The 15074-nt window shown below is 41.2% G+C and overlaps 1 protein-coding gene across 1 annotated transcript in view; it reads right to left on the bottom strand.

Annotated features, from left to right (window-relative positions):
* The window catches only part of TRPC6 (transient receptor potential cation channel subfamily C member 6), a 179731-nt gene extending 167487 nt beyond the window's left edge, over window positions 1-12244 (bottom strand). Inside the window, exon 1 of the mRNA XM_036745152.1 lies at window positions 12081-12244. Within this exon, the coding sequence (XP_036601047.1) occupies window positions 12081-12244 (164 nt within the window). The remainder of the gene's footprint in view (window positions 1-12080) is intronic.
* Between the last annotated feature and the right edge of the window lie 2830 nt (window positions 12245-15074).

Below are 15074 nucleotides of genomic sequence, written 5' to 3'. Positions count from 1 at the left end.
TACATTTACTACCAATACTGGTTTGTTGTCTATGGTTTCTTTCAGCTAATATAATTTCATTGTTGGTCCTTTTTTATTTTTTTGCTTTTTCAGATAGCATGATTGTAACTCCTGCTGTTGTGAATTCACTTAAGATGTCATAATTTTTCCAATCCCTTCAGTTTTAATTTGTGCATGTCTTTATTTTTCAAATGTATTTCTTATAAGCAACAGATTGTAGGCTTTTGTTTTCTTTTCCAATCTGCTGCTTTTTCATTTTTTGTATTGTTTAATCCATTCACATATAAAGTTGTGAGTGAGGTTTATAATTTCCTCCATCTGTCTCTAATATTGGGTTTTTTCAAGTTATGATTTTATTCCCTCCCCTACTGTCAACATATTAATATGTCCCTTCAGTTACTTTATTCTTTTTTAAGAAGATTGTTCCTCCTGGCTGTCTTCCCCTCACACCTGATACCATCCTCTTGTTTGTTACTCCTTTCCATTTGGAATTTTGCTTATTGGTTCCTTTTTCTCTTAGGCTTTTATTATTATTATATATGTATGTATTTATGAAATGTAGGTTAAACACATATATTTTATATATAATTCTTCCCCCCCTTTTTTCCTCTCAAGTAGATCCCTCCTCCCCCTCTTCCCCTTCAACTAGTCCTGTTAATTAGGTTGTTGTTGTTTTAAATCTCATTTTCTGTGCCCCTTCCCAAAAGAACATAACTCACTCTTTTCATTATCCATTCTCTCTTTCTGTCTGCTCTAGACTTACCTTATCAGATTCATGACCCCTATAACTATCTGGGCTCTTTTTCTGTATTCCTTATCAAACAAAACTTTCAAGATATACAATCTAGACTCTTCCTTCTAGGTGATTTCTGCCACTGCCTCATAGAACTTGCTTCATAGATTTCCCTTTTCCATGGTTCTTCACTCCTATAGCAATGCCACTTTTTGCAGATGTCAGAGAGTACAACGCCCCATAGTAGGGCACTTTCCCCATGATGTCCCTGATCACACAACCCATCACTCATCTATACCCTCCTCTGATTACCTTTCCCCCCACATTTATCTCAAAATCTCTCTGGGTCCATGCTTTCTTGCTCCCCCAGGTGCCAGTTGCCCCCGAGAGTTCTAATTCTCCATGTCCCAAAGCAGGACAAGCAGACATTTCAAACACCAAATCTCTCAGGGCACATCAAGTGCAAGGTTCCATCTTCTTGCACAAACCATCTTTCTTCACCCATAGTAGCATTTTATCTGTGGAACTTCCTCCTACCACCAAAGAGCCCCTTTTTCAATCCTTACCCCCTCCTCTTCATCCACTCCACTGTAGGCTCTTCCCTTTCTGAGACCACAAGGGCTACCATCCCCTCATTGCTAGCCTTGATTTGACCACAGCACACCTCACATTCCTCTCCATCCCCTTGCTACCCCTGCCTTTCTTATATCATTCCATGTTGTGATGCGTTGCTGTTGTTCAGTCATTTTAGTTGTGTCCAATTCTTTGTGACCCCATTTGGGGGTTTCTTGGCAAAGATACTAGAGTGGTTTGCCATTTCTTTCTCCTGCTTATTTTGCAGATGAGGAAACTGAGGCAAAGAGGCATATGACTTGACCAGAATCATACAACTCAAGAAGAATTCAGGAAGTTGAGTCTTCCTGACTCCAGGACCTACCCAAGAAAATGTTGATTCTCCTGTAGGCAAATAGTCATCAGGTTCTGTCCATGATGCCCCAAGCCTACTGCTTCACTGTTACTTCCACAAGACTTCCACCTTCACCCCTATCTCCTCGTGTACATTTAGAAAGAAGTCTCTTACTAGTCTCTCTACTGTCACTCTGTTGCCATCCTTGGATTCACTCCTCTTACATTTCTGTTATTTAGGATGTTTGAGAAGCAAATAATCTCTTCAGTTATGGTTTTCTTTCTAAAACATGTTTCAAATACTTCTTTATTATTAAACATTCATCTTTTCTCATTTTTGGTTAAGCTCAGATTGGCAGGGCAGGTCATGCCAGCCTGCATCCTGTGCTCCATTGCTTTCCAGAAAACATTATTCCATTATCTTCTACATTTTCTGCTGGGTGAAGAATAGCCTTTTCTTATTTAAATTTCTTTTCCTTTATATTTGAAGGTGTTTTTCCTGATTGCTTACAGATCTTACTGTTTCTGAAATAAATTGTTTAATTTAACCACTATGTGTCTTGGAGTTTGCAGCCTTGGGTTTTTTTTTCCTAGAGGTGATCTGCAAATACTTAGAGTTACTATTTCATTTTCTATGTACAGAAGTTCTGGGCAGTTCTTTTCTATTATTCCATGCATTACAGTGTTAAGGGTTTTTTTTTTGTCCTGTTGTGTTCATCTTGGGGACCTATGATCCTTAAGTTGTCTCTACCCATCCTGTCTCCAAGATCAGTATGTTTTGCTTGCATAGTTATTGCTTTTTGCCTCTCCTAGATTGTTATCCATTTTTATATATTTGCATGCCCAATTTATTGCTCTCTCTTTTGTTTCTTAGACTTATTGCAGATTCCACTTTTTCTATTCTGCCCATTACTTTTGCTGTGCAGGACATAAATTCTACCCTCAAAATTATCACTTCTCTTTTGAACCACTCAGTAACATACTGTTGTGGTTCTATATTCTCCTCACATTCTACAGGGTCCTCTGTCTCATCAAGTGCTGGATTAATTTTCTTTGTTTTGCTATATTTATTCAGAGATGCCTAAACTGTTTCACTACATCTAGAGGTCGCATTTTATTCTTGTTGTTTTCCCTGTTGATTTATCTGCTTATAATAAAGGTCTCTGAATTCTCTTCCTTCTAAGATCTTTAGTCATTTCAGATTCCTCACCCACCTCCTTTCCCTTTATTCCCCTTTGTCTCCTCTGATGGTAGTTTCCTTGGGGCTGGATCTCAAAGTATCTCAGCCTCCTGCACTGACAAGTTCATGGTTTGCCAGCCTAGGTCTCTGCTCCAGGTGACTTTTGGGTAGTCATAACTGTCTCCAGCTGGATTCCAGGCTCTTTCCCTCAAGCTTGGTGGAGGGCTGCATATCTTCCTTTCCTTACTACCCCTCTTCTACCCACTTCCTATAACACATGGTGGAACATCCTGATATCCTATCCTGCTCCCATTGTTCCTCAGTTCATAGTTCTCTGGCCCAACACCAACAGTTCAGAGAACTGCCAGGTTGGTGCTATGGTTTTTACTACTCTGACACAGGCACTTTAGAGCTTTGCAATGCTGGTACTCAGTCATAGTGGCTGTCTGTAGAAGCCTGAACAAATATCCACAGTCTGGAATTGGAGTCTCCACAACACTAGAAAGAGGGTGGGGGGGACCAGGGTATGAGGATGGGTTTTGTTGTAAGCCTATGTCTGGTACTTGGGTCTACTGTATCCTTTCCACTGGTAGTGTGGAAGATGGGAAAGAGGTGTTGAGTAAGCTTAGGGTCAGTGAGCATCAATTCACATGGCTTTTTTAACCTTCTTTTGTATTCTAGGTGGTTTTTGTCATGGAGACAGTTGAAATTGCTTTATCTTTGGTAACTAATTTCTATTTTGGAGTGGTTTGAGAGGCTGTGGGGATCAGAGAAATATCTAGTCCTCCATTTTGTTGTTCATAGAACCTGGAAGTTCGATACAATCAATTTTCTTTCATGGGGGGTGAGGTAGGGGGAGCTACCACATAAGCTGCAGATGAGTATTAACATATAATCCACTAAACCCTCTATTGATCAATACGCAAGAATTTGTTACGTACTTACTATATGCCAGTCATTGTGCTAAACCTTCAAGATGCAGGTGTGAAAAGGGTGCCCCAGTGAGAGTTCAGATAAAACTGAACATTTTCAGGGATTTAAACAAAAATATTCCAATGTTAAGTGGAAGCCTGGAGATGCAAAATTGACATTTTCCCTCTAGAAAGAGTAAGAGGCTTAAATACCTCAACTGCCTGTGATGAGAGTAGCAAGGCAATGTACTGGCTTCCAGGGCACAAACTGTAATCACTTATATGTATAACTATATGTATAAACGATAGCCACTTATATGTATAAAATTGTCAAATGAATGTTAGAGATAGAAAATAAGTCAATTGAAAATAATCAGCCTAAGATCCTAAGATAACACAGGGTCACTTTTTGGGCTTTTGAGGTGGGAAGAATTTATCAATTAGAGGGGCAAATGAGTCATCTTACATCTCCTGCATCCTCTGAGGAAGTCAAGGGAAAAAGTTTTTGACTGTCCTAAGATAATGGTTGTTGCCCTAGTTAAAAAAGCTTTATAACACTACAGCAGAAGGTACCATGCAGCCAAGTTAGTGTCCGAAGAGACAAAAAGCAGCAATCTACCCATCAAAGAGCAAGGCTGGGACTCCACTGGATCAACCCATCCAACAGAAACCCATGCTCTGAGAATACTCCATTGGCTAAGAAATGCTCCTGGCAGCCTTTGTCCAAACAGCAGCATAGTCTGTTTGGCACTGTCAGGCAGCATTTTCTCAGCAGCAGCGAAGCCCAATCCAGCAGCATCAGAGCCTGAGGAGAAAGCCAACACAATCACCAAGTGACCTGGTTGAACCAACCCAGCAGCACATCAGCCTGGCCAGCTGAGACACTGTACCTTTTGAAGGCCAGCCCTGATGAATAATAATGCAACTTGCACATTCCTGAAACCATACTTTACAGTGAAGGATCCTTCAGGAAGAGAAAAGACCTCATAGCTGCGCTACCAAAATAATCTGTTAAGCTCACAGATAGGTGACCCACCCTCAGTCTCGTACCCCTTTCCTCTCCTCTCCCCTACACTAAGACAAATGGCTTTGTGAATTGCTGAATTCCTCAATGCAACAGACTAGAGAGATCCAAGCCTGGTTGGTCCTTATTACCTGTATAAGGATACAGTGTACCATTGATATAGGCAGATTTTGGAATGTAGATCCCTGTACTGACATGATGGAGAAAAATATCCAGACAGCCAAGGTTCTCTGCTTATGGCAGTTCTATTTGTTTTATGGATGTTACACATTTTCTATTTCATTATTTTTCCTTTATATTCATATAATCAATGAGATCAATTAGACTACAGACTTCTCTAGGGCAGGGATCTTGGGTTGTATCCTCATTGTTGTATCCTGAAAGTATAACATAATATGCCAGGCTAGTTCTTCTTGAAATTTTTACATGTAAACACAAATTTTGTCAATACATAATCATTAAAAATACTTTTTGGGTGCTTATGTTCCTGTGCTACACAGAGAGAAGGAGAGAGGAGAGAGAGAGAGAGAGACAGAGAGGCAGAGACAGAGACACAGAGACAGAGAGAGAGTCAGAGAGAGAGACAGACAGACAGACAGAGACAGAGAGACAGAGAGAGAGACAGAGAGACAGAGAGAGAGAGAGAGAGAGAGAGAGAGAGAGAGAGAGAGAGAGATTGTCCTAAATGTCTTAGTAAAACTTTGGAACACCCTGTTTATGGTGTGTGTGTGTGTGTGTGTGTGTGTGTGTGTGTGTGTGTGTGTGTGTGCATGTGTGTGTGTAAACCCACATATGATATTTTAACTTCATTAGAGAGAACTTCTTTAAAGGGATGTATAAAGCAGAGTGTTTTATAAAGTATAAGGCCTCTTATGTATGCTTAAAATGAGGTGCACACCTCATTTTAGTAATATCTTTTTTGTTTGTTTGTTCAGACCTATGATTTCCATTCAGTTCAATGACTGGTAATCACAAATAGCAATTTTCACTGATAGGCTCCAAAAATACCTAGCATTTTTATGAAAGAGCTGATGAAAGGAATGAAACTATGATGTTTTTCTTACTCTTTGTAAAAATGGATGTGAATGGAAGACGAACTGTGCTATGTGGCATCATCCCAACCCAGAAATGAGTTTTAACTACCAGGGAAAAAAAGATTTATGAAATCTCTATGTTCCACTCAAACTCAGCAAGCATTTATTAAGCACCTGCTGTGGGCCAGACACTAGGCATGCAAAAGCAAACTGTGAAATAGTTCTTGGACTCAAGGGAAAGGGAAAAACAGAACAATTTAGAGGTAGCAGAAGGGCTGGATTCACTATCAGTGTACTTAGGTTTAAATCTCCTCCCCATCAATTACTACCCCTTTGCCAATGGGAAAATCTTTAAAAGAGATTAGAATAAAAGACCTCTCCAGTTCTATTTCCACAGATAAGCCTCAGCCTGCAAAGAGCCCATTTGTATGGGGGAAATGGGGATAGTGAGCATTATTATCTGGGGGAAACAGGTAATGATGCCTCATGCCCCAGGCGGCACTTGAGCTTAGCCTTGAAAGAAATCAAGGATTCTAAAAGATGGAGGCAAAAGAGTGTATTGCAGGCACAGAGGTGGGACATATTATGTAATGTATTAGACCTGCTTAGTTGGGACAGAGATGTATGAGGGGGAGTACTGGGAAATCACTCTGGAAAGATGGGCTACAGACCAATTGTGAAGGATTTTAAAAGACAAAAAGAAGAGCTTATATTTTAACACGGAAAAAACAGAAAGCCATCAAAACTTCTTGAGCACAGGAATGGCACGTTTATATCTGTGCTTTATGAAAGGCAAAATTGTAGATAGAGAAACCAATTAGGAAGCTATTACAATAGTCAGGGCAAGAAGTGATAAGGACCCAAAGCAGAGTGGCTATACATTAATAGAGACATGAAATGTTGCAGATATCAACAAAATTTGGGGACTGATTGGAAATGATAATTTAGGGATAATGAGGAATTGAGGAATACTTCAAGATTATGAACCTAGGTGACTAGAAAAAATGGTATTGCCTTTAATAGAAATAGGGAAATTAGGAAGAGGGGTAGGTTTAGATAAAAAGATAGTGAATTTCAGTTTGGATATATGAAGTGTGATATGCCTAAAATATTCAAGCAGAGATATGCAACAGATAGTTGATATAGGACTGGAGTTTAAGAGAGAAGAGAGGGCTGGATAAAAAAGATTTTGGAATCATATTCATAGAAATAATACTTGAACCCATGGGAGGAGGAAAGGGGAGATGAGCTCACTAAGAGTCCATTGATAGAAGAAAAGAGGTTTGAGACGAGAATTTTGGGAATAACAATGGCTAGGACATGGGGCATAGATGATGAGCTAGCAATACAGACTGGGCAGTGGACTGATAGGAAAAGAATACTGGTGTTAGGAAAACTCAGGGTATCTGTCAGAAAAAAAACTTTTTTAAACATCACCAAAAGAGTCCAAGATGCAATCTAATATGACAATTTTGATGTCAAATTAACAGACAAAAAGAACACGTTAACTAATGACAGCAGAGGCTCTGAAAAAGTAACATGCATTACAGGGATTTGCAAATGTTCAAATTTCTTTCCATACAATATGCACACATATTCTATGAAATCAACTCACTAAGTAATTTCTGTTCATCTCTCTGCTGTTCAGTTCAACCTATTAGCCACATTATAGCAATATGTAAATTGTTTCTCTTTCTTCATTTCCCTAAGGAGTGATAATGTGCCCTGAAAGAATTCAGAACCACCTTCCCTGCTCTGCCTTGTCCTTAGATAGTGTTGGTAAAGAAGAGAGACAGAGACCTGGGGGAGGGGGGGTGGCGGAGGAAGGAGGGAGAGAGAGGGGAAGGAGGTGGAGGGAGGGGGAGGGAGAGGGGGGAGGGAGAGGGGGCAGGAAGGGAGAGAGAGAGAGAGGGAGAGAGAGAGAGAGAGAGAGAGAGAGAGAGAGAGAGACAGAAAGAGAGAGAGAGACAGAAAGAGAGAGAGAGAGAGAGAGAGAGAGAGAGAAAGAGAGAGAGGGAGGGAGGGAGGGAGTATTTGACCAAAAAGAAAATGCCTCAGTTTGTGCTAGGGAAATGTTATTCAAGGACTAGAGGGAATTGTAGAGACTTGTGTGCCATGCTTAAGAAGGCTGCATATGCTGTGGAGCCATGAAGATCTTTAGAAAGTTGAAATAAGAAAGAGTAACACAGCCGCCCCCATTCCTGACTCAACCCTCTTTGGGGGCAGGGACTTTTCAGAGAAGCCTATGCAACCTGAACAGAAAATGAATGTAGAGGGTTAATTTGGGGGGAGCAGGGTGGGGGGGTTGGGCTACAAGTTGTTTAATCAAATATTTACTTTTTTTCCCTCAATTTAATAGAACCTTATGCCATGATATTGTGAACAGTGTGCATTCAAGCAGGTCATTGACTTCAGTATGCAGGGGTTGGGGAATGTTGTATTGGGAATGGAGAGGCTCCATACAAGGGTCATCTCAGATTCTCCAAGTTAAAGAGTTCAGGGCCAAAAGAGCATACCTGGACCCTTCTAATGATAAGAAAGTCTCTGACATTAATATTATGGTGCTTTGGGATTCTAGGATTTAACATAGAAACATAGACTCCTGGGCCTTATAAGTGTTCCCTAATTGTTCATTTCAATTTGGTTTGATAAGGATTGATTAAGCCAATTACAAACCAAGTCCTGGACTGGGTGCTTTGGATACAATGGCAAAAGCAAAGCAATCCTTGTCCTCAAAGAGTTTATATTCTACTGTGTCTGGGTGAGTGCTGGGAGTTGGGGGTGGGGTGGGTTGGTGGGAACAATGTGAGCAGAATGTAGTTAACTATGACAGTATCAGATAAACCAGTTAGGCCACCATATACAATTGGAGAAAGCAAAAGGAAAAATATACATTTGTGACTGAGGAAATTACCTAATGTCTTTGAATCATTTCCTCTCAAATTACACCCTCAAAATTTCCTGCAAATTATTTACTCTAACCACCCATTTCTCACCAAAATGGCTTTTTCCATAAGCATAAGAAAAAGTGATAATCAGAGTGGCCAAGATGATAATAAGTAACTAGAGGAGATTGTATTCAATGTGAAGCCTAATGAAAAGAAAGCAGCATTCTTTTTTAAGTCTCATTTTTTTCAGTTATGGAAAACATACTGGATTTGGGGTCAGAACAACTTGGTTTCAAGCCTAGTCTATGCAAGTTACCAGTTATGTGACCATGAACAAGTCACTTAACCTCTCTGAACCTCATTTTTTACCTGTAAAAGGGGCATAATTGTTGCTGCACTACCTATCACAATGGGATGTTGTAAAGAAAGTATATTTTGTAAGCTTCAAAATGCTATCTAAATGTGGGTAGTTATTATTAATATCAATGGATTTAACTACTGAAGTGTAAGCTCCTTGAGATCAAAGATGGATTTTTATTCATCTTTGTATGTCCTCCCAAACTTAGTTATATATCTTACCTGTATATGATTTTCAATAAATGCTTATCAGACTAAGTTATATCCAAATAAAGTTCACCTACTTATATTATAACTCAAAGAATGGCTGAGGAGTCCACGTGGAATGGTACAGAAGAATGTTGGAATTAGTAAACGGATCTGATTTTGAATCCTGGCTCTGCCACTTAGTTTCCTGTGAGACTTTGGGCAAGTTATTTAACTTCTATGGGCCTCAGTTTTTCCATCTGTAGCCTAAATGATTTGTATTAAATAACCTATAAGATAGTTCCCATGTGGAAATCTACAGTACTTTGTAAAGTGAATGCAAAAATGGATATCACTCACTCAATATTATTAAACACTTACAACGTACCAGTCAGTCAGTCAACAAGCATTTATAAAATGTTTACTATGTGCCAGGCTATGCTAAGCACCAAGGATACATTGAGAAGCAAAAGACAGTCTTCACCCTCAAGTAGCTCACAATCTAATGGGGGAGGCAACAAGCAAAGAAATACCTACAACCAGGTTATATACAGGATAAACAGGAAACAATTAATAGAGGGAAGGCACTAGAATTAATAGGGATTGGCAAAGTCTTCCTGTAGAAGGAGAGATTTTAGTTGGCACTTGAAGGAAGCCAAGAGCAGAAATGACAAGAGACAGCATCCTAGACATGGGAGACAGTCAGAGAAAATGCACAGAGCTGAGAGATGGAGGGTCTTGTGAGGAACAACAAGGTAGCCAATATCACTGGATATGTGTGTATGTATGTATGTGTGTGTGTGTGTGTGTGTGTGTGTGTTTGTAAGCTGTAAGAAGATTAGAAAAGTAAAGTGGGGGAGATGGGGCTATATTATGAAGGCTTTGATTGCCAAACAGAGAATGTATTTGATCCTGGGGATAATCGAGAACCCTGAAGTTTATTGACTATGGAAGTGAAATGGTCAGATCTTGCTTTAGGAAAATCATTTTGGCAGCTGAATGGAAGATGGACTGGATGGTGGAGAGACTTATGGCAGGCACTGTGCTAAGCACTTAGGATACAAAGAAAGGCAAAAACACAAAGGGTACCTATCTTCAAGGGGACAACAGCAAGTAAATAAATAGGGACATAGAAGATACAGACATGGTAAATGGAAGGTAACCTTAGAGAGGATATATATTTGTTGGCTTCACAATATAGATAAGGGTAACTTTTAAAAATCAGAATCATCACCAGCTACCAATAGAAAATGCATTAAATTCTCATAAGGTATAAATATATACATTAGAATAAATACATCTCTGATGTCCTATATCTTCAGGCAGCATTTCCAGATCAGTAACTAAATGTTGCCCCAGGAACACAGTTTTAGATGTGCCAGCTCACCCTGGGTTTTAGGGAGGAATTTCTTTAGAAAATAGAAAAGAAGGACCAACTTTCTTCATAAGTAAAAGTACTGTATTCAGGCACTTTCACTGATTGGAGGCCTAGCTTACCACTCTCTCCATTGTATAAACAGCCTTTCCAGGGATCCATAGTCATTTTGGGTACCTTCACATTTACTAAGGACTTGTCAGATACCCCAAGGCAGAATATCATCCCAATATTTCTGGCAATCGTGCAATGCTCTTCTATTAACAAACTACAGGAAACATTACCAACAAAAGGGGGGGGACAAATTAGGGTAAAGAAAAAACACAATCTCTGGGGGACAGACATAATTATGCTAGAGAGTTGGGAGGGTGAGGAAGAGGTAGACTCTTCTAGTTTTCTTTTTCCCAAAGGAAAATCCTTAAATAACCTCTGACTATCCATCCCTAGATTAAGGGTACTACCCTTTCCAGTCTCCTTGACCTCATGTTGGCACCAACCCCAAAGATTGTTTTTCCATACCTACTGAAATCTTTTGCCCAGATCCTGGAAAACCAAAATTTTACTTCACTGTATTAACCCTCCAACTACCATGAGGGCTCTTGGCCCATCGTGATGCCTCCCAGCTGCAGAAGAGAGATTTGGATCTTTGAAAAATGTTTCCAAGACTAACAAACAGACATTTTTTGTTTATGATGGGAAAAGATGCTGTAGATATGACTCTCTCTCTTCCCAAGGAATATGGTGGGAAGGATATTTGGGAGTATCAGCGATGTGATTCAATGCCTTCACCCACAAACATGCATCAGTGCTTAAGATTCTTAGAGGAGCCCAGCCTGGTCAGTTCCAACTGACCAGCTGGAGGGCAAGAAACCAAGCTAGAAGAAGAGGCAGGAAACAGAAGGTGCTGGAGAACGGGACGATAGTAGAAGGTGGATGAGAGTTCCAGCCCCAACGACAGGGAGGGGTCTGCTAGCAGTGTTTCAAGTTTCCCAGTCCTTCCATAAAGACTACAGCTCGCCTCCTCACACTTCCTTCCTCCCCGGCTCCTAAACCCACCTGGAAGGAAAATTCGAAAAGAGCGCAGTACCTGGCCCCATTGTTTCTCAGCAGAATGCATTTTTATGTGGCAAATCAGGGTTGGAAGAAAGTTAGCACATTCAAGTACGGATGAACTCATGCATATAAAGATGCAGTCACAAACATCCAAAACACACACAGGTACACGAATCCACCAATAGGCTGGCAGTTGCAGTCTCAACAGTGTCCACTTTTGCCTTTCCCTGCATATACGTTATCTCTGTCTGTCTCTGTTTCTCACTCTTATCTCAGCATCTGTCTCTGTATCTGTCTCGGTGTCTCTGTATATCCCGCCTTTGACTCTGCTCATTTTCTGTCTCGACAGACAGATTCACACACACACACACACACACACACACACCCGCACGGCTCGAACTCCTCCCGTCCCTGGGCAGTACCCAGCACTCACAGGCACGGATAGTAGCCATAGGGGGGCAGAACCGAGGGCTGCTGTAGGGAGTTGTCCTCGCAAAGCTCCGAGTCAATGAGCAGGTAGTCCTGGCTCTCATTTCTCCGGGCCCCGGTTCCAGGAGTACAGACCCTCCGAGGGCCATAGGGAGAGTTCTGATTCATGGCCGGCGCTTAGCCTGGACGGTCACGGGGCACCCTGGCCCAGCTCAGCCCTGGACCCAGCTACAGCCCAGAGTCCCCAGGCCAGAACACGAGGTGAAGGTGCCTCCAAATGGAGTCTCGGCTTCTTGTGCTGGAGGAAGGGCTGATCCTGGGGCCCGGCGGGACGCAGAGCAGACACTCCTTGGAGAGAAGGGTTGACAGCACTGATGAGCGGAAAGGCGCACGCCGCCGCCGTCGCTCCTGCCCAGCAAGGCACTTTGAAGAGCAGACAGGAAGGGGGCCCAAGCTTCTGTCCCAACAGAATGATCTTCGGGGCCCCACGGGAAGTAAGTGTGCGCTCCCCGCTCCCCCAGGCAGAGCAGAGCGCAGGCGGGCAGGCGGGGTCACTGAGAGAGCCGAGCGCTCTCGCTAGATCGCCAGAGAAAACCAGAGGGAGCGGGAGTGATGAAGAGTTACTATGTCAACCAAGACTGTCCGCCCCCCGCTTCCCCGCCTTCTTCCCCCGCAGCCCGCGTCATGCTCCCGTTGTCTGTCCCACCTTCAAATGGAGCCAAACGGGTCCCTGGAACAACTAGGGTGAAGTTTGCGCTTCTTCCCTCTGGTTGCGGCTTCCTGGGATGGAGCAAATTCGAAAGGATCAAAGCAAGGACTGTTTCTGAGGCCCAGGCTCTGCCAGATTGGGTATTTCGAGAACCCGTCGAATCACGCTCTCTCCCAGTGGTTATCACCCGTGCGCAACTCAAAGAAGGAAGTTCACGCGTTCCAAAGGTTCTATGCGGTCTGCCACAACCAGTTAGCAGTTTCCCTGTCTCCCCACCCCGACCTCGCAAGTGTTACGACCCTCCTCCGAAATACACAGCACATACTCCCATAGGTCCCCTGCCTCTGAAAAGAAGGGAAAAAGAAAGAAAGAAGGAAAGAAAGAAAGAAAGGAGGAAAGAAGAAAGGAGGGAAGGAAGGAAGGAAGGAAAGAAAGAAAAAGAAAGAAAGAAAGAAAGAAAGAAAGAAAGAAAGAAAGAAAGAAAGAAAGAAAGGAGGAAGAAGAAAGGAGGGAAGGAAGGAAGGAAAGAAATAAAGAAATCAAGAAAGAAAGAAAGAAAGAAAGAAAGGAAGGAAGGAAGGAAGGAAGGAAGGAAGGAAGGAAGGAAGGAAGGAAGGAGAGAGAAAAGAGAAAAACAAAACAAAATGTACAACATTCCAATAATAATTTCTTTTCAAATGATAATAATGCCTCACAGCTTACAGAACTCATGGGCTTGCACCTATATTCCATTCCCCTCAAGACCTACTATTTCTCTTGTTTCTCACCATAACCCGTTAAGGTAAAGGGAGTGCAGATAAGGGAACTGGGGAATTAGCTTAAATGGCTAACTCAGTCACAGGGCTAGGATTAAAAAAAGGTTGGGGTTTGAAGCCAGGCTATCAGTCCCAGGCACTTTTTCTCTGGTCAAGTTTGTTTCTCAAGGGTAGAAGAGAAGCAAGTGCTGCTGTGTGCAGTGCACTGGAATAGGTGCTACGCCATCTCATTCCTCTGATAGGATTACTTCGATTTTACAGATGAAGAGACAAAAGACCAGAGAAGCTAAGTGATTTGTCAAATATCACACAGCTAGAAAACGGAAAAGACCGGCAAGAACGGGGGTCTTCTCATTGCAATAGTATTTCTGCTGTATCACAGCTGTCTAAATACAGACAAGCAAGTCTTATTCAGTAAACTATAAACTCCCATTTCAGAATGTAAGCTCTTTGAGGGAAGGGATTGTTCCTTTCCCTTTTTTAGCCACTGAAGACCCAAAACCTAAAACAGTGCCTAGCACATAGTAAATGTTCACTAGACTTTCTTTTAAAATTCAATTTAACAATTTCATATGAAACATCTTCAGAAGAGAAATTCTTTAATTTAACATTTATTAAATACCTACTGTGTGATGAACAAATGTGCTAGGCACTAGAGGAGATAGAAATACCCTATCCTCAGAAGACTGCAACATATACATAAGTGATTATCGTATTTGACTGGTTAAAAATAATAATAACCCTTACATAGTCAATAAACATTTATTAAATGCCTACTATGTGCCAGGCACTGTACTAAGCACTTTATATTTCTTTAAATTTTATAAAATATTTTCTTCACAATCCAGTGAAATAACTGTGAATGCTTATATTCCTTATTTGCCCAGTGTTTTCCACATTTTATTTGGAGGAGTTTGTTTTAAAATCTTTGAGCCAACTACATACAAGTAGCAAACACTTCCACAAGAGCAAGGCAAGTAACATTAGTAATGATCTAAATAGGAAGACTATACAATAATCAGTGGCAAATGATACTGAAATGTTATCACAGATTGCATCTTGGAACTGTACTATTAAAATGTTAGTTTGTTCAATTCAATCCAATCTGACATTTAAGTATGTATTATGTGCTAAGAGCTATGGTAGGTTCTGGGGGTGCAAAGACAAAATCAGAAAACTGTCCCTTCCTACCACTTACACTCTGGGAGAGAGAGGAGAATGACAAGTGTAACCTAGAAAAGTAAATATGAAGAAGAGATTAATTACAAATCTCCCCATCAACACACCTTCCTGTGTCTGTAGACAAAACCAAGATGTAGAAGAGAAGCAGGGATAAATTTCACACTCTGACTGGGTCTATACACAAGGGGAAACCCAAAATTTTACCATTTGGGAAATAAACCAAGACCCATCTGCCAGAAACATTTCCATCTAAAATATTTGATGGTCATATTAACCAGATGATTATCTCCATCCTCCGCTTCCCAACTTTTTTTGTAAGACCTAATCTAAAGAGTATACTTATTAGGTGAGT

The sequence above is a fragment of the Trichosurus vulpecula genome, chromosome 2 (genome assembly GCF_011100635.1).
Source record: "Trichosurus vulpecula isolate mTriVul1 chromosome 2, mTriVul1.pri, whole genome shotgun sequence".
NCBI classification, from domain to species: Eukaryota; Metazoa; Chordata; class Mammalia; order Diprotodontia; family Phalangeridae; genus Trichosurus; species Trichosurus vulpecula.
The sequence above is the reverse complement of the archived record's forward strand: the minus strand, read 5'-3'. Positions and strand labels throughout refer to the sequence as shown.